This window comes from Gorilla gorilla, chromosome 10 (assembly GCF_029281585.2).
Source record: "Gorilla gorilla gorilla isolate KB3781 chromosome 10, NHGRI_mGorGor1-v2.1_pri, whole genome shotgun sequence".
In the NCBI taxonomy this organism is placed as follows: domain Eukaryota; kingdom Metazoa; phylum Chordata; class Mammalia; order Primates; family Hominidae; genus Gorilla; species Gorilla gorilla.
The window spans coordinates 148,269,035-148,293,415 of NC_073234.2; the positions used below are offsets into that span (position 1 = coordinate 148,269,035).

General features: G+C 54.6%; 1 protein-coding gene across 16 annotated transcripts in view; it reads right to left on the bottom strand.

Annotated features, from left to right (window-relative positions):
• The window catches only part of GOLGA3 (golgin A3), a 62,442-nt gene that overhangs the window by 5,683 nt on the left and 32,378 nt on the right, over window positions 1–24,381 (bottom strand). For all 16 annotated transcript variants that reach the window (XM_055357721.1, XM_055357716.1, XM_055357725.2 and 13 more), the window contains 14 exons: window positions 23,475–23,636; window positions 22,788–23,156; window positions 18,868–18,945; window positions 16,756–17,019; window positions 14,698–14,792; window positions 14,344–14,560; window positions 11,921–12,064; window positions 10,028–10,225; window positions 8,397–8,513; window positions 5,014–5,153; window positions 4,306–4,438; window positions 3,954–4,076; window positions 2,618–2,782; window positions 1,621–1,784 (listed from right to left, as the gene is read on the bottom strand). In XM_055357721.1, coding sequence (XP_055213696.1) covers window positions 1,621–1,784; window positions 2,618–2,782; window positions 3,954–4,076; window positions 4,306–4,438; window positions 5,014–5,153; window positions 8,397–8,513; window positions 10,028–10,225; window positions 11,921–12,064; window positions 14,344–14,560; window positions 14,698–14,792; window positions 16,756–17,019; window positions 18,868–18,945; window positions 22,788–23,156; window positions 23,475–23,636 — 2,369 coding nt within the window. The remainder of the gene's footprint in view (window positions 1–1,620; window positions 1,785–2,617; window positions 2,783–3,953; window positions 4,077–4,305; window positions 4,439–5,013; window positions 5,154–8,396; window positions 8,514–10,027; window positions 10,226–11,920; window positions 12,065–14,343; window positions 14,561–14,697; window positions 14,793–16,755; window positions 17,020–18,867; window positions 18,946–22,787; window positions 23,157–23,474; window positions 23,637–24,381) is intronic.

Here is a 24,381-nt window from a genome sequence, read left to right on the forward strand (position 1 = left end):
GTGCAAGTCCCTCCCTTATATAACCCTCAGAGGCTGTGTGTGCAAGTCCCTCCCTTATATAAACCTCAGAGGCTGTGTGTGCAAGTCCCTCCCTTATATAAACCTCAGAGGTTGTGTGTGCAAGTCCCTTCCTTATATAAACCTCAGAGGCTGTGTGTGCAAGTCCCTTCCTTATATAAACCTCAGAGGCTGTGTGTGCAAGTCCCTTCCTTATATAAACCTCAGAGGCTGTGTGTGCAAGTCCCTTCCTTATATAAACCTCAGAGGCTGTGTGTGCAAGTCCCTTCCTTATATCAACCTCAGAGGCTGTGTGTCCAAGTCCCTTCCTTATATCAACCTCAGAGGCTGTGTGTGCAAGTCCCTCCCTTATATCAACCTCAGAGGCTGTGTGTGCAAGTCCCTCCATAAACCTCAGAGGCTGTGTGTGCAAGTCCCTCCCTTATATAAACCTCAGAGGCTGTGTGTGCAAGTCCCTCCCTTATATAAACCTCAGAGGCTGTGTGTGCAAGTCCCTCCCTTATATAAACCTCAGAGGCTGTGTGTGCAAGTCCCTCCCTTATATAAACCTCAGAGGCTGTGTGTGCAAGTCCCTTCCTTATATAAACCTCAGAGGCTGTGTGTGCAAGTCCCTCCCTTATATAAACCTCAGAGGCTGTGTGTGCAAGTCCCTCCCTTATATAAACCTCAGAGGCTGTGTGTGCAAGTCCCTCCCTTATATAAACCTCAGAGGCTGTGTGTGCAAGTCCCTCCCTTATATAAACCTCAGAGGCTGTGTGTGCAAGTCCCTCCCTTATATAAACCTCAGAGGCTGTGTGTGCAAGTCCCTCCCTTATATAAACCTCAGAGGCTGTGTGTGCAAGTCCCTCCCTTATATCAACCTCAGAGGCTGTGTGTGCAAGTCCCTCCCTTATATAAACCTCAGAGGCTGTGTGTGCAAGTCCCTTCCTTATATAAACCTCAGAGGCTGAGTCCCCCTTCCCCTTTATATAAACCTCAGAGGCTGTGAGTCCCTCCCCCTTTATATAAACCTCAGAGGCTGAGTCCCTCCCCCTTTATATAAACCTCAGAGGCTGAGTCCCTCCCCCTTTATATAAACCTCAGAGGCTGAGTCCCTCCCCCTTTATATAAACCTCAGAGGCTGTGTGTGCAAGTCCCTCCCTTATATAAACCTCAGAGGCTGTGTGTGCAAGTCCCTTCCTTATATAAACCTCAGAGGCTGTGTGTGCAAGTCCCTCCCTTATATAAACCTCAGAGGCTGTGTGTGCAAGTCCCTTCCTTATATAAACCTCAGAGGCTGTGTGTGCAAGTCCCTTCCTTATATAAACCTCAGAGGCTGAGTCCCCCTTCCCCTTTATATAAACCTCAGAGGCTGTGAGTCCCTCCCCCTTTATATAAACCTCAGAGGCTGAGTCCCTCCCCCTTTATATAAACCTCAGAGGCTGTGTGTGCAAGTCCCTTCCTTATGTAAACCTCAGAGGCTGTGTGTGCAAGTCCCCCACCCTTATGTAAACCTGCTTGAACTCTGCTGGGCACTCAGTACTGGCACCAGGAGTGTCCTCCCAGGTAAGAGGGCATTAATCTTTAAGACTAGCTGAAGTGCAGCACGGAATACGGTCATACTTGAGCTGCTGGAGGCAGCTGTTGAGGTTCTTCAGGGGCTCCTTGCTCACGGCAGGCGGTGGTCTTAGCAGCTCCTCCAGCAGCGAGGCGGGAACTGGGCAGTCCGGGATCTTGATGGGTGTGGCAGGGTTGGAAGAGCTGGCCTCGCCTTTCGGCTCCTTTCTCTGTTTTTAAAAGCACATGATCAGCTTTCCCACCGTCCCCTCCCTCAGGTCAGTCTCACTAGCACAGCTTGTAGCAGACGGGCCTCCCCAACTGGTGGACGTGGGGCCTCTGGGAAGGGGACCGTCCTGGCCGCCGTGGCAGCCCAGCACGACAGTCCCCGGAGCTCCAGAATAGCTGTCTGAGGAAACACCTTTATTCCTAAGGCACAAAACCAGAGCAAAGCAGAGACAACCTAAGTCCTGGGTCTGCGGCAGGACGGGGCCGAGCCACAGACTACAGCTCTCCCAGACGCTTCTCCCGTCAGAGACTCAAGACCTTGATGGGGAATTTCCTTAAGAAATTAAGTAAGTTTTCCAGCTTAGGCTCCCTTTTCTAGGACTTCAAACTTTTTCCACAGATAAGCACACGACGCCAAATGGCCTCTGAATCCGAGCGCTGCCCTCCCACCTGCCTCCTGGAAAACATGGATGTGGACCGAGCACAGAAAACCGCCGGGCGCTTGGGCACAGCTCCCGGGCCCCGGCCCTTCACACACAGCAGGGACTGCCGAGTCACAGACCACCGCTCATCTGCTTTACAAAGCACATTATAACAAAGTGGTATTTGAATTCACGGAACGAGGAAAACGCTGTTGGATGAATGAAACCAGAATGAAATGATTTCATCTGTCACCTGAGCAGCATACCCCATTACCGCTGACTACACAGCAGCTGCTCAGTGTGGGCTAAACAAATCCGTTTATGTCTGAATGACTAACACGTCTGCCAGCCTCCTGTCCAAGAGCATCTACAGTGCACGTCGGCTACCCCGGGAGGGACGCGGGCCTGAGTACCGTCTTGGCCGCGCCGCGGCGTAGGTCCAGCTTGAGCTGCTGGTTCTGCTGGAGCAGGGTCTTCATGTTGTTCTTCAGCTCCGACACTTTTGCCTGGAGCATCAATTTATCCTTCTGGGTCATGGACAGGTCTTCCTGGGCCACCTCCAACTCAGACTTGACGTTCTGTGGAAAATGAAGTCAGATTTTTAAAAGCTAACAGATCTTAAACATCCTGCCAAGATCCGAGTTTGTGTTTTCATAGGTTAAGCACACATATGTCCTCCTCGGCGCCGTCCAGATGATGCCAGTCCAGGTCCAAAATGCTCAGGACCAGAAGTGTGTCAAATTTTGGAATTTTGAATATCTGCATTACAACTACCAGCTGAGTATCCACAATCCAAAAATTTGAAATGTTCCAATGATCATTTCCTTTATCATGCTGATGCTCAGAAAGTTTCAGATTTTGGATTTTTGTTTTTGGTTTTTTTAGACACAGGGTCTCACTCTGTCATCCAGGCTGGAGTGCAGTGGTCCAACCACAGCTCACTGCCCAAGTGCTGGGACTACAGGTGTGAGCCACCAGGCCTGGCCAGGTTTTGGATTTCTGGATGATGGACACTTCTCGGCCTGTGTCTATAAATAAATTCTCACTGTAACTCAAGCCCCTCATTTACAAGGGGGACTTAGCAATTACACTCCTTTCCCGAGCAGTCAAGACCGAACCCTGAGTTCTTTGTTGAGAAGTTTATCGCAAGTTGGCAAACTTTTCCCACGCCCCCTCCCATTTGCTGTAGTCTATGAAATCACGTTCTTGGTCCGTGACACACAGCGCGGCCAAGGGATCGGAGCCGGCCCAGGCTTCGCCCCTGCCTCTGTCCTGCCGCATGACGTGGACCAGGTGACTTTGCGAGCGCCCCACTGCACGAGGGCGCCAGCTCCCCGGGAGCACTGCCTGGCCGCAGGCCGCACGGCACAGGAACCAGGGGCTGCCCCAGAAGTAGTGCTCCTGCCTGTGCCCAGCACCTCATACACAGGTACCTGCAGCAGCTGCTGTAGCCCCTCCAGCTCCTTCCTCCCTGCTGCTCCCACCTGTATCCAGTGCCTCACACACAGGTACCTGCAGCAGCTGCTGTAGCCCCTCCAGCTCCTTCCTCCCTGCTGCTCCCACCTGTATCCAGCGCCTCACACACAGGTACCTGCAGCAGCTGCTGTAGCCCCTCCAGCTCCTTCCTCCCTGCTGCTCCCACCTGTATCCAGCGCCTCACACACAGATACCTGCAGCAGCTGCTGTAGCCCCTCCAGCTCCTTCCTCCCTGCTGCTCCCGCCTGTATCCAGCGCCTCACACACAGGTACCTGCAGCAGCTGCTGTAGCCCTTCCAGTTCCTTCCTGCCCTGCTGCTCCGTCAAGTCCAGCTGCTGCTTCAAGGACTGGATTTCTCTTTCTTTCTGATCCACCTCCCATTTGAGATTTTCCATCTAAAGAGGGGAAAGTCACATGGCCAAAAGAACATTAAAGTGGCTTTACTGCCCTGGAAAATGGCTCTAGCTGTGTTTTGGTTTATCTTTTAATACCATATTCAGAAAACCATCACTGTTCCTCCCCAAGCAGGATGGAGTGAAGTCACCCAGGGCACCCGTGAGTCCAGCCCCGCAAGTCCAGCCCCGCAAGTCCAGCCCTGTGAGTCCAGCCCCCGCGAACCGTCACCTCTTGGTTTCCCACGGGCTGTTTGCTGAGCTGCTCGTCCAGCTGCTTCTGCAGGAGCTGGAGCTGCGCCCGGGCCTCGGCCAGCTCTGCTTGGAACTGTGCTATCTCCTGGGAATGTTTCCCCTCCCGAATCCTAGCGTAAAAAAACAAGAAAGAAGGGAATCGCCACGCTCCTCCAGTGTGCTGTGCCCTCCCGCTGGGAAACGCTGCCTGTGGAAGGCGTTCATCCTGGCAGGCCCTCTGCTGTGCACTGTGTGCTGCAGCCATGCTTGGTGCCCACAGTGTGCACTCGGGCAGTCCTCACGAAGCACCTGAGACTCACACTTCGCTGGCACCCCTCACAGATCCCAGAGACTCACTTCGCCGGCACCCCTCACAGATCCCAGAGAGTGCCGGCCCCGAGACCACAGTGCATGGGGCCCACAGAGCCACAGCATCAGCCCCGCGCCGGGCTGCCCCTTCCCGCCTCTGACCTGAAGCTAAGTACTCCTGCTGGGGCGCTTTCTCTCTTGGGGGGAGGACACGGGGCAGTGAGTGAGGCTCAGGATTCTGGAGACGGAGGCTGGGTGCCTTCTACTCCTATGATTCACTCAAGTACTTGGCAATTTGCAAAATATAGATGACCCTCGCTGTGCTGAAGGTGTGAATTAGACCCCGCCCATTGCCAGGACAGCCATGTTTGAGGGCTGGCAGGGCCCAGGCACTCACTGAAGGTCGTCGGCCTCGGCCTGCAGCTTCTGCACCAGGTGTTCCTTGGCCTGCAGCTCCTTCTTCACCTCACTCAGCTCCAAGGAGGCCGCCTTGAAGTGGCGGCGGTTATGCCCGGCTTCCACCTTGGCAGCGGCCACCTAGGAGGAAGGAAGCCACGTTGTCCATGCCCTGCATGACACCCACAGCTTTATGACGTGCCAGGCGCAGGGGGTGAATGCACTCCCGGCCCCGTGCACGTCCTGGCTGCCGGCGTGTGCTTCTCCACAGGCCTGTCAAGTTCCTTGTAAAGATGAAACCACCTGACCCGGAGCTCGGCACGCAGCAAGTGCACACTTATGTGGCTGCTGCTATCTGTTGAATGAACACATTTATTGGAGGTTTCTCGGTCTAAATAGTTTTTATAGTCTTCTTCCAGTGTATTCACAGCCTGGACAACATAGCAAGACCCTGTCTCCACAAAAAATAAAAAAATTAGCAGGGCATGGTGGTCCCAGGTACTCAGGAGGCTGAGGTGGAAGGATCACTTGAGCTCAGGAGTTCCAGGCTGCAGGGAGCTGTGATCGTGCCACTGCACTCCAGCTGGGGTGACAGAGTGAGACCCGGTCCCAAAAATGAAATAAATAGGCCAGGCGTGGTGGCTCACGCCCGTAATCCCAGCACTGTGGGAGGCCGAGGCGGGCGGATCACGAGGTCAGATCAAGACTATCCTGGCTAACACGGGGAAACCCCGTCTCTACTAAAAATACAAAAAATTAGCCAGGCGTGGTGGCGGGCACCTGCAGTCCCAGCTACTCAGGAGGCTGAGGCAGGAGAATGGCGTGAACCCGGGAGGTGGAGCTTGCAGTGAGCCGAGATCGCGCCATTGCACTCTGGCCTGGGCGACAGAGCAAGACTCCATCTCAAATCTCAAAAAAATAAACAAATAAATAAATAAAAATAATAAAAACATTTAAAAAATAAGAATAAAATTAATTGGAAGGCCAAGGCGGGCAGGTCATCAGGTCAGGAGACTGAGACCATCCTGGCTAATATGGTGAAACCCCATCTCTACTAAAATACAAAAAATTAGTCAGGCGTGGTGGTGCATGCCTGTAGTTCCAGCTACTGGGGAGGCTGAGGCAGGAGAATCACTTGAACCCGGGAGGCAGAGGTTACAGTGAACCAAGATTACGCCACTGCACTCCAGCCTGGTGACAAAGTGAGACTCCGTCTAAAAAAAAAAAAAAAAACCGAAAAAAATTCAGTGAACCCTAAGCACGGAGCAAAAGCTGGAGAGCTGGGGCACCGTGTGAGCCAGCCTGAACCACGGCCCAGCAGCAGGCCCCAGGCAAGGGTTAAACGGCCGGGCGGATGAGGCCTGTGGGGCCAAGAGAAAGCTGTTAACTGCTCCTATTAAAATATTCCAGCCACATTTTTTTTTTGAGACGGAGTTTCCCACTTGTTGCCCAAGCTGGAGTGCAATGGTGTGATCTTGGCTCACCACAACCTCCGCCTCCTGGGTTCAAGCGATTCTCCTGCCTCAGCCTCCCGAGTAGCTGGGACTACAGGCCTGCGCCACCACGCCAGGCTAATTTTGTATTCATAGTAGAGACAGGGTTTCTCCATGTTGGTCAGCCTGGTCTTGAACTCCCGACCTCAGGTGATCTGCCTGCCTCAGCCTCCCAAAGTGCTGGGATTACAGGCATGAGCCACCACGCCCAGCCACCTGCCACATCTTAAAATTAATTCTATTTATAAAGAAACTTTGTTGTTTCACCCCTTAAGAAAAGTCAAGAACCTTTTTCTTTTCATCTCAATTACATTATCATAGAAAAGTTCTTAAAGGTTGTGGCAAAGCCAAGTCATAGGAACGAAAGAAGCTTCACTGTTAGGCCGAAAAGTTTGAATTGTGAAGCAATTACTTTTTTACAAGTTCAGTTCAAACGGGATTTAAAGGAAAAGTGATGTGTTCTTTCCTGCCTTTCTCTAGAGACAACCAGTTATTTCTTGTGTTCCTCCTAGAAATTTTCTACATATACATGAGCATCAAATGCATGCAAAAACACCACAGCCCAGGCACACACGTGCGCACACACACCACAGTCCTTGCACGGACACCCCCCCGCGCACATACACACCTCAGGCACACGTGTGTGCAGACATCACAACTCTTGCACGCACAGCCCCCCGCGTGCACACCACACCCCAGGCACACACGTGTATACAGACATCACAACCCTTCCATGCACAGCCCCCCGTGTGCACACACACACCCCAGGCACACACGTGCGCACACACACCACAGCCCTTGCACGGACACCCCCCCGCACACATACACACCTCAGGCACACACGTGTATACAGACATCACAACCCTTCCATGCACAGTCCCCCGTGTGCACACACACACCCCAGGCACACACGTGCGCACACACACCACAGCCCTTGCACGGACACCCCCCCGCACACACACACCCCAGGCACACGTGTGTGCAGACATCACAACCCTTGCACGCACAGCCCCCCGTGTGCACACCACACCCCAGGCACACGTGTGCAGACATCACAACCCTTGCATGCACAGCCCCCCGCGTGCACGCACCCCAGGCACACGTGTGTGCAGACATCACAACCCTTGCATGCACAGCCCCCCGCGTGCACGCACCCCAGGCACACGTGTGTGCAGACATCACAACCCTTGCACGCACAGCCCCCCGTGTGCACACCACACCCCAGGCACACGTGTGTACAGACATCACAACACTTGCATGCACAGCCCCCCGCGTGCACACACACCACACCCCAGGCACACATGTGCACGCACACCCCCCATGTGCACACACACGGCAAGCGTGCTAGGAGTAGCTGCTCTGTGCCAGGTATGGCGGAGGTAGCCAGCAAGAAGCAGCGTTCTAACGGAGGAGCAGGGCCCAGACAGGGCACCTGGGGGTCAGGATGGGCCTCTGCTGGCGACGTGACCAATGTGTCAGTGAACACCTGAAGCAGGGCAGAGGCCAGCCACGAAAAGACAGCTCTCTACACAGAGAAGGGTCCACAGAACCACCCCTCTTATCTGCCGAACACAAATGGGATCCTATGCTATTCTCAAGTTTGCTTTTGCAATGCAACACGACATACAAGACACCATTCCCAGCACAATATAAATACACATGCATGCGGAGCTCATTGGCCCCAGGCCCTCACAGCTGCACTGCCATTTAATCTAACGCCACCTTCTAAGGACCAGAGCAGGTGCTCTGTGGCCTCCGTCACCAACAACTGCAACGCACCTTTGCTCTGTGTAACTGCTGGAAGGAGGCTGGTGTGTGAAGGACCCTGCATAGATTTCTAGGCACTGGAGCGTCCTCTGGAACGCCCTGTGAGCCGGAAGGTGGCACGCACCTGCTCCTTGAGGCTGTTCACCTTCTCCTTCTCCTTCTCTAGTGAGGCCTGCAGGGCCTGGACAAGATGCTTCATCTGGCGATCCTCCTCTTCTTTGCGCTGCAAAACTGCCTGCACCTAGATCAGATTGCAGGAGGACAGATAAGGAAGGATGTCGAATTACAAACACACAAGGCTGCTACAGCAGGCAACATGACACACGCCACATCACAGGCACACGCCAGGGAGGTAGAGGAAACTCCACTGTTGAAGAATCTGTGACAAAAACAGAATCCTAGGTTGTGGGAGCATGATCACAGGGCCGCACTCAAGAACGTGGCACACCTGTGGGTCCCACGGCTCCAGAGGCCAGGGCAGGAGGATCGCTGGAGCCCAGGAGGTTGAGGATGCAGTGAGCTATGATGGTACCACTGCAGTGCCCTCCACCGCACTGCCCTCCACTCCGGGCAAGAGCCAGACCCTGTCTCAAAAAAAAAAGAATGGGCCGGGCGCAGTGGCTCACACCTGTAATCCCAGCACTTTGGGAGGCCAAGGCAGGTGGATGATAGTCAGAAAATCGAGACCATCCTGGCTAACACAGTGAAACCTCGTCTCTACTAAAAATACGAAAAATTAGCTGGGCGCGGTGGTGCACGCCTGTAGTCCCAGCTATACCAGAGGCTGAGGCAGGAGAATCGCTTGAACCCGGGAGGCAGGCAGCTGAGATCGCGCCACTGCACTCCAGCCTGAGAGACAGAGTGAGACTCCGTATTACTAACAACAACTACAACGACAAAAAAAAGGAACATGGTGGCTGGGAACTCAAAAACTACACACAAATCAGGGGCTGCAGCTGGGTACAAGAAGAACAGAAGTGGTGGGAACTAGGGCAAAATATGGAACTAAGATGGGATAGTCAACACCAGCAGCTCGATTTGGCCCCCAGCATTTCCCTGAAATGCCCAGCCTGGTCCTCAATTCAGAGAGGCTGTGGAGACTAAGTAGCTGAGTGAGAACCAGGTCAGGGTTCAAGTCCCAGTTCTGAATTGTGTGAACCTCTCGTTAAGTGCCCCCTACAAACAATGTCACAGTCTGGGACTGGAACTCAGCCGCACCCACATGGAAGGTCTACCCCCCTACAAGCAGGTCTACCCCCTGACTAAGCAGGTGTGCCCCTCAACTAAGCAGGTCTACCCCCCAACAAGCAGGTGTGCCCCCCGACTAAGCAGGTGTGCCCCCCGACTAAGCAGGTGTGCCCCCCGACTAAGCAGGTGTGCCCCCCGACTAAGCAGGTGTGCCCCCCGACTAAGCAGGTCTGCCCCCCGACTAAGCAGGTCTGCCCCCCGACTAAGCAGGTCTGCCCCCCGACTAAGCAGGTCTGCCCCCCGACTAAGCAGGTCTGCCCCTCAACTAAACAGGTGAACTGAGCACACGCAGGGGCTCCAGCCTCACCTCAGAGAGCCCAGCCCTGCACCAACAGCTGGGGACCCAGGGCTGTGGGTCACCCGGACTCCTGAGCCTGTTCTCTCGGCTGCAGGCCGGGTGGGCTAGGAGTCAGCACAGGTGACTGAATCTGGATGAGATTCTCGGAGTGCGTGCAGCCCCACCAACTCTCACACCGTTGCTGGCGTGAGTTTGACGAGTTTGAATACCTGAAGGTTCAACTGGACTAGGTCTGCCTCCCTCTTGGCCAAAGCTGTTTCTAGGATGCTGTTGTGTTCCCGCAGAGCTGCGTTGGACTGACCGAGGCCCGTAAGCTTCCCTTTCTCGTGCTCTAATTCAAGAGCCAACTTCTTGTTTGACTCCTCAAGGCGTTTTATCTTCTTCCTAAAGCCTCTGGATTCTTGAAGCTGAAACATACCAATGTCACTGTAAAATTACCTGCACTGGTGAATGGAATTCACATACCCCAGAAACAGGTGAGTTTTCAACAAGAAACAGCGAAAACTCAGGCCAGGCGTGGAGGCTCACGCCTGTAATCGCAGCACATTGGGAGGCCGAGGCAGGGGGATCACCTGAGGTCAGGAGTTTGAGACCGGCCTGGCCAACATAGTGAAACCCCGTCCCTACTGAAAATACAAAAATTAGCCACTATCGTGGCACATGCCTTTAGTCCCAGCTACTCAGGAGGCTGAGGCAGAAGAATCGCTTGAACCCAGGAGGTGGAGGTTGCAGTGAGCTGAGATCGTGCCCCTGCACTCCAGCCTGGGCAACACAGCGAGACTCTGTCTCAAAAAAAGAAAAAGAAAAAGAAAAGAAACATCGAAAACTAAAACACAGCAATGGGCTGGACGCAGTGACTCACGCCTGTAATCCCAGCACTTTGGGAGGTCAGGGGTTCGAGACCAGCCTAGCCAACATGATGAAACCCTGTCTCTACCAAAACTACAGAAATTATCCAGGTGTGGTGGCGATCACCTGTAGTTCCAGCTACTCAGGAGAATGAGGTGGGAGAATCACTTGAACCTGGGAAGTGGAGGCTGTGGTGAGCCAAGATCGTGCACTCCAGCCTGAATGACAGAGTGAGACTCTGCCTCAAGACAACAAAAACAAAAACAGAACAATGGACACCACACAACCCTGCGACGGACACCACAGGACCGTGCTTGCTTCATGATCTGAAGCCTGTCGTGGTCATGGTCAGTTGCTTCCCCAGGCCCCTCTCATTCCTCCCCATGGCCAAGAGCCCAGCCTTCTCCTGGGGCCATGGGCTTCTGGAGAAGTCTGTCCAGGCACTGAGCCCTGGCTAGGCCACTCAGCAGGGTGGGCATGAGCAAAACCACTTCAGGACAGGACACAGCCAGAGAGTGGAACAGGCGGCCCTACTGTGACGGAGCTCCACAGGGAGGGGCTGGGGAGTGGGGGGTGCCGGGAACCAGAGGGGCTGGGGAGGCAGGGGGGCCGGGACACTGAGCTGCCACCAGCACCGCTGAAGCGAGAACTGTCTCTGAACCTGAGATATCTGACTTTTTTTTTTTGAGACGGAGTCTCACTCTGTCGCCCAGCCTGGAGGGCAGTGGCGCGATCTTGGCTCACTGCAACCTCCGCTCCTGGGTTCAAGCGGTTTACCTGCCTCGGCCGCCCAAGTAGCTGGGACTACAGGCACCCGCCACCACACCCGGCTAATTTTTGTATTTTTAGTAGAGATGGGGTTTCACCATGTCGGCCAGGCTGGTCTCGAGCTCCTAACCTCATGATCTGCCCACCTCAGCCTCCCAAAGTGCTGGGATTACAGGCATGAGCCACTCGCCTGGCGAAGTTGGGTTTCCTATTTGCAACCAAAGCATTTGAACTGAGAAGGGTTCCACTATGAATTCTGTAACCACTCCACCAAAGAGGCTGTACAGTGATCCTCCCCAGAGGGCTGGAATCAGGGCCTGCCCCACCACAGAGCCAGAGGCCGACGGTCAGAAGGTGGCAACACCAAAAGTAGCAATGCTGGGCACACGGTGAAGTTTTGTTCTTCGGGTCTCAAGCATGGCGGCATGTCCAGGGCTCACGTGACCTGCCCCACGCTGCCGCCACAGCAGATGGCCAGGCCTCACCTCGTCCTCCAGCTCCAGCACCTTCTCCCGGGACTCCTCCAGCTCCTGGCTGGTCAGCGCTATGACCTCCTGCAGTTCCTTTTCCAGCAGCGTCTTGCTATGACTGACAGCCTGCAGCTCCGCCTCCAGGGCCTGGATCCTTTCCTAAGGGCCAAGACGGAACGGGCACTTGGTCATGGGACAGGCCCTGACCCCCCTCACTTCCCGTGGTGCCGGCAGGCATGAGGCTGTGTGGCTGCACACACACCAGACACCAGCTGTCTGACACAGTCTCACAACCTTCCTTTTTGTTAAAGAAGTTGAATTAACCGACCACAGCATGCACACGATGACACACGGGGATAGTTGGGACAAACAAAATCATCTCTTCAGTTCAATGCTTCAAAAATACAGAAGAAAATCTGACCTGCAGATAATGGCTATAAATCACCATCTGTGGCAAGCAAGCAGCACCAGTTGTAATAAATACCACACACGTGCTCACGCACCACACATCACATACACACGCTCATGTAACACACACCACGTGCACACATGTTCACATCCCACACACCACACACACACGTGCTCACACCCCACACGTGTTCGCACCCACCACATGTGCACATGTGGCTCACACCTCACACTGCATGCACACATGCTCACACCCCACACACCATGCACACTCCACACGCCACACACACACATGCTCACACCTCACACATGCACGCACACACGTGCTCACATCCCACACACCATGCACACACACACTCCATACGCTGCACACACACATGCTCACACCTCACACATGCACGGATACATGCAGGCACAGGTGTGCTCTCACACCCCGCCCACTTGCTGCCTCGATGGTACCAGGCCCCTGCCAAGCACGTTCCAGTACCACCTAACTTAACCCTTACATGAGAAGGTTCTCAGGTTCTCATTCACCTCAATGTGGCCTCATTTTGCTGAGGATCAAAAAGGTGAGAAATTTGCCAAAAGTCACCACTTGCGAGGGGTGAAGCCCGGACGGACACGAGACATCGGCTCGCAGCTGTGCTATTCCTCAGCTGCAAAAGCGCGGTGAGGGGCCAGCTCTGCCCGGCCTTTGCGACCTCCCCACCCCAGCCCTTAGTGAGCCCAAAGAAAATGGCAACTGAATCAATCTCCCCAACATTTTACAAAGCAACCAGGTGAGAGGAAGCACTTGATTTATTTAATTTTAGACACAGAGTCTCTATCGCCTGGGCTGGAGCGCAGCAGCAAAATCATGGCTCACTGCAGTTTCAGCCTCACCTCCCAGGCTGAGGCGATCCTCCCACCTCAGTGTCTCAAGCATCTGTGACCACAGGCACGTGCTACCATGCCTGGGTTTTATTTTTGTATTATTTGTAAATACAGGGTCTCATTATGTTGCCCAGGCTGGTCTCAAACTCCTGTGCTCAAGCGATCCTCCTGCCTCAGCCTCCCAAAGCGCTGGGATTACAGGTGTGAGCCACCATGCCCGGCCTAGTTTATTTAATTGCTGGGATTACAGGTGTGAGCTACTGTGCCCGGCCGTTTTTTTTTAATTGCTGAGATTACAGGTGTGAGCCACCGTGCCTGGCCTAGTTTATTTAACCGCTGGGGTTATAGGTGTGAGCCACCGAGCCTGGCCAAGTTTATTTAATTGCTGAGATTACAGGTGTGAGCCACCGTGCCCGGCCGAGTTTATTTAATTAGACAAGAAAACCCCACGTTATGATACAGTCTCTTCCTACCCATAAATTCTTAAGCGGACAGGAGATAGAAACAAACTACATATAAGAAGAAATAGTAAGTTGTCAGTGCAAGGACGTGAATTGGAGAATAATAAATAAAATGCGGATGAACTCACTCAGGTAGAATGTTATGCCTACCACGAAAGGTGACAGAGCACGGAGGGCCACGGCCTCCACGGAAGGCCCTGCTCAGAGCCCTCCAGAAAGGGCACCCGCTTGTTCTGGGCCACTGCAGCGTGGCTACCTCTAAACGCTCCCTGAACCCTGTCAATCGCTGACCCCATGCCCTCACTCCTGCTTCTCAGTGAGTGCGGAGGCTGCTTTTCCTCCTGAGATGCAAGGAGGCGCAGAGGCAGCTGGAACGCGAGCGGACCAGGGCAGGCCCTCCCTCTGCCCCAAGGGAGCAGCTGAACATCTCTGAGCCAAGGAGATTTCTTGAGGAAAATCAGGTGAACGCCACAGGCCACAGGCCACAGGCCATGTGGGGTTCACGAGGGAGACGCAAGGCAATGCTCAGTCACTGTGGGTTCCTGGCAACCTCGAAGATGAGCGGGAGTTTAGAGAGTTGCCACCTCCCACACGAGCTCGGCCCCGCTAGGCTTTAGGGCACAACTGCTGATGGAGAGCCCTTCCCTGCACCGAGGGGCTGGTGACCCTGGCCGGGGATGGCACGGCGTTACCTACATGTAGAGCCAGGCTGCTGTCACTGCTGCCGCCCTGGGCTCGGAGCTGGCCCAGCTCCGCGTCCGCAGCCTCCTTGGCCGCGAGGGCCTCCTGCAGGCGGCGGCTGAGGATGCCCACGGCGTTCTCGTAGGCCTTATGTTTGGTCTTCATCTCCTTCTGGGCGCTGGTCAAGTCTGAGCCCAGCCGCCTCATCTTCTGCTTCTGTTCCGTGATGGCCCTGGGGTGTCACGAGGGAGACACAGGAAGAAGCTGAATTATCCCGACGTGACCGTCTGGCATTCTGGTTCACCTCCCCCCCGGCCCCCGCACCTTCCCCGGCCCCCCACCACCTCCCCCGGGCACACGCAGACTTACTTCCGGGCTTCTTGCTGCAACTCTTCGATTTGTTTCTTCAGCGCCTCATTGGCCTCTGTGACCGCGACCATCTGCTCCTTATCGAACTGCAACGACTTTGGAAGGGAAGGAGGGCGTGAGGAGCGGCACTGCCACCCCCAGCCTGTCTCCCCTTCCTGGCTCCAGCCCATCACCCCCACCAAAGGCATTGCTCAGGCTCGCCCTGGAGGACTTGGGCCTTGAGAGAAATCCTGAGAGACACGTCTGCCTTCTTACAAACCACTCTTTTTTTTTTTTATTGAGATGGAGTCTCACTCTGTCACCCAGGCTGGAGTGCAGGGGCGCGATCTCAGCTCACTGCAACCTCCGCCTCCCAGGTTCAAGTGATTCTCCTGCCTCAGCCTCCCGAGTGGCTGGGACTACAGGTGCCTGCCACCACGCCCGGCTAATTTTTGTATTTTTAGTAGAGACAGGGTTTCACCATATTGGCCAGGCTAGTCTTGAACTCCTGACCTCGTGATCCACCTGCCTCGGCCTCCCAAAGTGCTGGGATTACAGGCGTGAGCCACCGCACCCGGCCACAAACCACTCATTACTGAGGCCAACAAGCATTTCCAAACACTGTCCAGAGCATCAGAGGCACAACAGGACATGACTGGTTCATAGGAAAGCCTGTGGACCCAGGACCTCTCCTCCAAACCCCCAGGACCCAGGACCCCTTCCCAAGGCCCTTAGGACCCCTCCTCAAGGATCCAGACCCCTCCTCGGAAACCCCAGGACCCCTCCCTGGAGAGCCCTGGACCCCTCCCCAAGAGCCCCCGGGAACCCTCCCCGCAAGCCCCTGGATCCCCTCCCCACAGTCCCCAGACCCCTCCCCCAGAGCCCCCAGGACCCTTCCTGAGACCCCGGGACCCCTCCCCAGAACCCCTGGGACCCCTCCCCGGAGACCCCGGGACCCCTTCCCGAGACCCCGGGACCCTTCCCTGGACCCCCCCTGGATGCCCTCCTCAGGATCAACTGTGAACACTGAGGGCTGCGTCCCCGACCTGCTCCTGCCCTCGCAGCCTTTCCCCAGCTCCTGTGTGCGAGGCGAGTCCCCACAACCAGCCCAGGCCTGCAGCTGTGGGGTCCGAACGTGCTCTGCCCGCACTGCTGAGTCCTCCAAGCCTCCTACAGTCCAAGGAGCCGGCCCTCCCCTTGGCCCACCTCCCCGCCCCGGCACCAGCGCTAATCCATCAGCCCCCACTTTCCAACAATGATGGCGCCGGCCACACCGACTACTCACAGGCCTCAGCCTGGCTCCTAATGAGCCAGACATGCTGACCAATCTGCCTGCTGGGACCTTGGCTCGGTCCTCTCCGGCAACTTCAGAAACTTCATAAGCAAAACGTAGCGCTTGGTCTAATGTGCCATCAGACGACTCTCCCCAAATTTACTGTTGCTCTCCTGATTTCTCGTCTCACCTCCCGGTTCCTCAGCCTGGATGTCTGGACAGGATCCTGGACTGCGGCCTCCATCCCCCACCTCCACCCCTCACCTGCTCTGCTACCTGCAGCCGAGAAACTTGTCACCAGCATCTCGGACACCCACTGTGTGCAGAAGCCAGCCCAGGCTCAGCTTCCACAGGAACATGACTAGCTCTGGTCAGTCCCAGCTCCGCACTCAGCCATGAGGGACTCCCAGGGTCCCCGGGCCCCGACGCCCTGCCCTGACGTGGGGTCTCCACAAAACACTCACCCTTGCTTTCTGCATGACAGCCGCTGTCCTCTCACATGCTAGATCCCGGGAGCCCATGGCAATGGTGAGAAGCCGGGTGCCTCACGGGGCCTCCTCACTCCCTCCCTTCATGCACCATCGCCACCTGGACTTACCAGGCCTCACCGGACTGCCCCTCTGGGACCTATGCTCCAGGTGGGCCTTGTTCCCAGCTGTTCTTCCAAAAGCCTCTCCCACCTTGGCCCCACCCCAGACACAGGCCCCGCCCCAGACAGGCCCCGCTCCAAACACAGGCCCCACCCTCCCGACAAGCACTTTGGCCAAATCCTCCCCATAAAGTGAGTCAACCCAACACGGACAGACCTGCAAGTGTGTTTCCATCTCGTCTCGCTCCTTCTGCACCGAATGGAGATGCCCTTCAAGGTCCGCCATCTGCTGACGGACCTGGGCCGCCTCTCTCTGCAGGCGCGAGAGCTCCGCCTCGGCGGCCCGCTTCTCCCCGTGCACTTGCATCAGCTCCTGCCGCAGCTCCTTCAGCTCCGAGTCCAGCCTCTTCCTGGTGGCTTTCAGCTCACTGATGAGCTGGTCTTTGGAGGTGGCGTCGCGCCGGTAGGCCTCCACCATCACCTGCCAAAGACAGAGGCTTGTGAGCGGACGCTGGGCGGCGGGGCGTGGGGGGCGTTCCTGGGGGGTCAAGCTGGCTTCAACAAAAATGTTTACCACTTATCGGGGGCATAACTTTTTTGAGGTAAAGACACATTTCATCAAATCCAAGACTCCATCGACTGAGACACACCACTGTTTATCCACAGGTGACATCACTGCCTGTTTAGAGACTGTGGTGCACAAGGCAGTCACACTGGCCTCGTAGACGTCTCCTCTATTCCAAGGAGTCTGGCTCTCTCCTGACTTCAGTTGCACTGCTTTGCTTCCAACAGGTAATCCCCTTGCTTGTGGCTCAGTAATAAAGCAAAGCAGGACTCACGACACTGCTTCAGGGGCCGCCCTTGCTCAGAAATAAAATACAGCAGGCCGGGTATGGTGGCTCACACTTGTAATCCCAGCACTCTGGGAGCCCGAGCTGGCTGATCACCTGAGGTCAGGAGTTCAAAACCAGCCTGGCCAACAAGGTGAAAACCCCGTCTCTACTAAAAATACAAAAAACTAGCCAGGCGTGGTGGTGCATGCTTGTAGTCCCAGCTACTCACGAGGCTGAGGCATGAGAATCACTTGAACCTGGCAGTTGGAGGTTGCAGTGAGCAGACACAACACTACTGCACTCCAGCCCGGGCGATACAGCCAGACTCTGTCTCAAAAAAAATAAAATACAGGCCGGGCATGGTGGCTTACGCCTGTAATCCCAGCACTTTGGGAGGCTGAGGTGGGCAGATCACGAGGTCAGGAGATTGAGACCATCCTGGCTAACACGGTGAAACCCCATCTCTACTAAAAATGCAAAAAAAAATTAGCCGGGCATGATGGCGGGCGCCTGCAGTCCCAGCTACTCGGGAGGCTGAGGCAAGAGAATGGCGTGAACCCGGGAGGCGGAGCTTGCAGTGAGCCAAGATCGCGCCACTGCACTCCAGCCTGGGGTACAGAGCAAGACTTCATCTCAAAAAAAAATAAAATAAAATACAGCAGCGCTCACAACGGTGCCTCAGGGGTCGCCCTCGCTCAGAAATAAAACACAGCAGCACTCACAATATAGCTTCGGGGTCACCCTTGCTCAGATCCCATAAAATCCAACAGGAGGTACTGGCTTCACTGACACAAAATTTATATTCCATGTCTTTCTGGGTAACCAAAATTTGTTTCAATGCTGGAACTCTATGTGCATTTTTCAAAGACATTTTAAATGGCAAACCCAACCTGTGTGTTAACAACACTGCACAACACACAGCTCCCTGGAGTGAGCACAACACGGTATGCTGACAGGCGCTCCAGTGACAGCCGCCCCTGGAGATCTGAGGGGCCAAGACCCCCACCCCACTGTGGAAGTGTGTCTTGACTTTGCAGATTAAGTACCTTTAAAAAAAGTTAAAGAGGGCCGGGCGCGGTGACTCACACCTGTAATCCCAGCACTTTGAGAGGCCGAGGAGGGTGGATCACCTGAGGTCAGGAGATTGAGACCATCCTGGCTAACACGGAGAAACTCCGTCTCAAAATACAAAATACAAAAAATTAGCCGGACGTGGTGGAGGGCGCCTGTAGTCGCAGCTACTCGGGAGGCTGAGGCAGGAGAATAGCTTGAACCCGGGAGGCAGAGCTTGCAGTGAGCCAAGATCGTGTCACTGCACTCCAGCCTGGCTGACAGAGAGAGACTCTGTCTCAAAAAAAAAAAAAAAAATTTAAAGAGAACTCAAGATGTTACCTTCTTCTCAATTTCAATGACATTGGAATTGCTAAGCAATTAAACCACAGAAAACTCTGTTCATACGCTTGTTTCAAGTGAAGAAATCAACAACAGATTTTTACCTTTTGTTGGAGAAACTGTTCCTTTATTTTTTGCATTTGCTTTTTCAGAGCAGCAGTCTCCTGCTGCAGGTGTTCCACCTGTGGGAGACATGTGCACAGACATTACACTGAGGGCTCCAGGAGGGGAATGTGTCTGCACAGATGTTACACTGAAGCCTCCAGGAGGGGAATGTGTCTGCACAGATGTTACACTGAAGCCTCCAGGAGGGGAACACATCTGCACAAATGTTACAGAGAGCTCCAAGAGGGGACACATCCTCACAGATGTTACACTGAGGGCTCCAGGAAAGCACACATCTGCAGAGATGTTTCACTGAGGGCTCCAGAAGGGGCCACATCTGCAGAGATGTTACACTGAGGGCTCCAGAAGGGGCCACATCTGCAGAGATGTTACACTGAGGGCTCCAGGAAAGGACACATCTGCAGAGTTGTTACACTGAGGACTATAGGAGGGGAATGTGTCTGCACAGATGTTACACTGAGGGCCCCAAAAGGGGGATGCATGTGCATGAATATTACACTGAGGGCTACAGCAGGGGGACACATCTACACAGATGTTACACTGAGGGCTCCAGGAGGGGCCACATCTGCAGAGATGTTACACTGAGGGCTCCAGGAAAGGACACATCTGCAGAGATGTTACACTGAGGGCTCCAGGAAAGGACACATCTGCAGAGTTGTTACACTGAGGACTATAGGAGGGGAATGTGTCTGCACAGATGTTACACTGAGGGCTCCAAGAGGGGGATGCATGTGCATGAATATTACACTGAGGGCTACAGCAGGGGGACACATCTACACAGATGTTACACTGAGGGCTCCAGGAGGGGCCACATCTGCAGAGATGTTACACTGAGGGCTCCAGGAAAGGACACATCTGCAGAGATGTTACACTGAGGGCTCCAGGAAAGGACACATCTGCAGAGTTGTTACACTGAGGACTATAGGAGGGGAATGTGTCTGCACAGATGTTACACTGAGGGCTCCAAGAGGGGGATGCATGTGCATGAATATTACACTGAGGGCTACAGCAGGGGGACACATCTACACAGCTGTTACACTGAGGGCTCCAGGAGGGGGATGCAACTACACAGACATTACACTGATGGCTCCAGGAGGGCACACATCTGCACAGATGTTATAGGAAGAAGCACTTGTGTTCTGACGGGAACTGGTGGTTCCTAAGGCCTGGGCTCTCCCTCCTCACCACTGACAGCATGAAGGCACAGTGAGTGGCAGGGAGGTGGGAGAGGGGATGAGGCCAGGGGACACTCCAGCCCAGGGCTCGGCAAGCCTTTTTTGGAGATGCCTGATGGGAAACGACTGCAGCTCATAGGCTGCACGTCAGTCATAGCTGCTCAGCAATGCTCTTGCAGCACAGGCGAGCGAGCAGGGCTGTCACAGTGACAGTTTACAGAACACGGTGTTGGGCTGCACCCACAGGCTGAGGGTGCTGACCCCAGGCTCTGGTCCTTGTCCTGCAAAGTCTGTTGGAGCCCAGCCCATTCAGCCCAGGAGCTTGTGAGAAATGCAGAGCCTCGGGCCCCACACAGACCCACCCCACAGGACCTGCACTCGGAGGGTTCCACACAGACCCACCCCACAGGATCTACACTCGGAGGGCTCCACACAGACCCACCCCACGGGATCTGCACTCAGAGGGCTCCACACAGACCCACCCCACGGGATCTGCACTCGGAGGGTCCCGGAGGACTCAGGAATCCATGTGTTTGTGAAACACTTCTCTATCTCAGCAAACAGCTCTCAGCGCACACACACATGGGGCAGCCGACTCCAGAAATAGGGAAGAGCTTGTTTAGGGCCTAGGTTTTCTGTCTGAATACAGAACACACTGCATGCAAATCCTAGTTATCACTAGAGCACGACTGAAGAATGAGCCTTTTTCCCTACAATATGGAGGGCGGTCCCTCAGGAGCCCTCCTGCGAAGGATCAAAGTGCTGGTTGTTCCACACGCATCATTCATCCGTTCCGATGATCCTCACGTCACCTGCCCCTGGTCCCACAGCGGCTCCCACAGTGGGCAACAGACTTGGAACTCAGCAAACAGGGAGCCATGGTCAGAGAAACCTCAGCCCCCACGTGGATACTGCTGTGTCTAGATGCCTAGGGAACGCAGTGGCTCACGCCTGTAATCCCAGCACTTCGGGAGGCTGAGGCGGGCAGTTCACTCGAGCCTAAGAGTTTGAGACCAGCCTGGGCAACATGGCAAAACCCCGTATCTATTTAAAAAAAAAAAAAAAAAAAAAGATGGCCGGGGATGTGTGCACATTCCGACAAGGCCAGGCAGAGTGGCCAACACCAGGCAGGCCCAGGAGGCCAGTCCATCTCCCAGTCGGCTGACTGTGGTCCCCAGGTGGAAAACAGACTTCAGAGCTGGGAAGGCAGCTTCCAAGACAAGGTCACCGCTACCACCACCTTCATCTGCCCTGGGGAAAACAGCCCAACCCAGAGGTTAACTTGGATTAAATAACTGCCAGTAATGACAACACAGGTAAAATTCCAATATGAGAAATAACATCTAGCTCCACAAAAGTCTCTCTCGCAGTCTTCCAGGTATCAGCTGTTTCTTACTGAGCTAATGGTCAGTAAAATCAAGTTTAAATTCATCCACAGAATTGGGACAATTCCTCTAAATTTACTCCCCTAACACTGTAAACAGTAATGACCTGTCTGAGTGCCTCTTTACTAGAAAATCACTTAGTACAGGTCAGTGTTTGTAGTGACAGCTTCCTTCAGAAAGGAGGGAAAACAGGCTCATGATTTCCTCTTGCCCTTGATCCTTATAGAGTGGGATTTAAAGACAGAATAGGCCGGTCGCAGTGGCTCACACCTGTAATCCCAACACTTTGGGAGGCCGAGGTGAGCAGATCATGAGGTCAAGAGATGCAGACCATCCTGGCCAACATGGTGAAACCCCGTCTCTACTAAAAATACAAAAATTAGCTAGGTGTGGTGGCACGCACCTGTAGTCCCAGCTACTTGGGAGACTGAGGCAGGAGAATCACTTGAACCCCGGAGGCAGAGGTTGCAGTGAGCCAAGATCACCGCACTACACTCCAACCTGGCGACAGAGTGAGACTCCATCTCAAAAAAAAAAAAAAAAAAAAAAAAGAAAAAAGGGGTCGGGCGGGGCGGCTCACGCCTGTAATCCGAGCACTGTGGGAGGCGGAGGCAGGCGGATCACTTGAGGTTAGGAATTCGAGACTAGCCTGGCCAACATGGCAAAACCCCGTCTCTACTACAAATACAAACATTAGCTGGGCACAATGGCTCAGGCCTGTAATCCCAGCACTGTGGGAGACTGAGGCGGGCGGATCACTTGAGGTTAGGAGTTCGAGACTAGCCTGGCCAACATGGCAAAACCCCGTCTCTACTACAAATACAAACATTAGCTGGGCACAATGGCTCAGGCCTGTAATCCCAGCACTGTGGGAGACTGAGGCGGGCGGATCACTTGAGGTTAGGAGTTTGAGACTAGCCTGGCCAACATGGCAAAACCCCGTCTCTACTACAAATACAAAAATTAGCCAGGCATGGTGGTTCAGCCTGTAATCCCAGCACTGTGGGAGACCGAGGCGGGTGGATCACTTGAGGTTAGGAGTTCGAGACTAGCCTGGCCAACATGGCAAAACCCCGTCTCTACTACAAATACAAAAATTAGCTGGGCATGGTGGCGCACACCTGTAATCCTAGCTACTCGGGAGGCTGAGGCACAAGAATGACCTGAACCTGGGAGGTGGAGGTTGCAGTGAGCGCAGACCATCCCACTGCACTCCAGCCTGGGCAACACAGCGAGACTGTTTCAAAAAAAGAAAGAAAGAAAGAAAGAAGCAAATAATCAGCATCATTCCTGCACGGAGGGTTCTGATTCAAAACAAAACACAGCAGAATGCATTACCTGGCCGGATTTGATAGCTAATTCTTCTCTTAACTTCTCTAAAGTTTCCGACGTTTCCTCGGTACCTTCTTCCAAGCGTCTTGCTCCTCTGTCAAGCTCCTCCTTGCCACTCTTGGCCGCCTGCAGAGCCGCCTCCAAGATGATCTTCTCGTTCTGCAGGAGGCAGATCGTGTCCTCCCTGGAGGCGGCCTCGCCCTGCAGCTCCCCCAGCCTGGCCTGCAGCTCGTCGTAGTGTGTCTGCAGGGCATCGAGGGACTGCTCCCTGCTCTGCAGAGCCTCCTGAGTCAAGGTGAGCTGTTTCATCAGGTCCAGGTGCTCCTGCTGCAAAGCCTCAAGCTGCTGGTCTCGCTGGAGTAAAGTCAACTTCACCTGGAGAAGGAATGAAGCCCACATGGCTGCGCCTGACCCTCCTCCGAGAGTGTATGCCCTTTTCCTGTTCGGGTTTCAAGTAATTTTGATGGACACTATGGAGGGTCTTTTTTTCACGCACAATCCTGGTGTAGAAGAACCAGCAGGGCAAACACAGGGTCAGGTCTGCAGCAGCAGCAGCGTCTGACCGACAGCCCAACTGCCACCTGAGCGGACGTGGCCCCACAGCAGAGGACTGCTCGGTCTCCTTGTGTGCAGTCCTGGCTGCTCGGGATCACCTGGGGCCTGGGTCCAGCCTGAAGGGCTGCAGGGACTTACCTGCTCCAGCTGCTGCTCCAGGGATGCCGCCGAGTCCGCCATCCTCTGCAGCCGCTCCCTCTCACCTTCAAACTCTTCCAGCCTCCTCTGAAGGTCCTCCTCCACCATCGTCTTTGCCTCCTGAATCTGCATGAAGGCTGCTTCCTGATCCAACATATCAGCCTGAGCCCAGGAAACGTGTTTTTAAAAAGGCAGGAAACCTTAATAGTGAACAGCAGCCGGTGGCCCCGTGCTCTGCAGAGAAACCCACCGCCCTGGCATGGGCCCCATCCACCTCCTCATCCTGTCTACTGACTGCAGACTGAGGGCCCAGGATGGGCAGCTGGGCTGCCCCCCCAACCAGGAGACCGAGGCCAGGCCCAGCCCAGGCCAGCAACCCCGTGAGAAGGACTCGGACCCACTGGTGAGCAGAGCCTCCCCGACTTTCTCGTGTGGCGACAGCTGCCTCCTTTTGGGAGTGAGACCCGGACATGCTCTCACAAGAGCGGTGCTTGGTGCTACCGGGTAAGAGACCAGAGGCCCCCGCAGTGAACACAGCCTCACATTGGGGTACACTTCTTAGGGAAAACACAAATTCCTAACTTGAAACTTGAAATTCTTTTCAGTTCTTCTCTACTAAGCCCTTGAAGCACTATGGCTGACGCAACGTGATTCTTGTCATCCCAGCCGGGCAGCCCAGCTAATGCCACAGAGAGGTGGGAGCAGTCGCAGGAGACGAGAAACCACGTGAGGCTGCAGAGAGCTCCCTGTACAACTGGCAAGATCGGCAACAAGACCAGCCCAGCAACATCCAGCACAGAACCTCCCTCCATACACTGCCTTGGGGTTTTACACCATTTCTTCTTCTTTAATTTTTCCACAAGGCTATCGAGTAGGTGACACTATCCCCATTTTATAAAGATGAGGC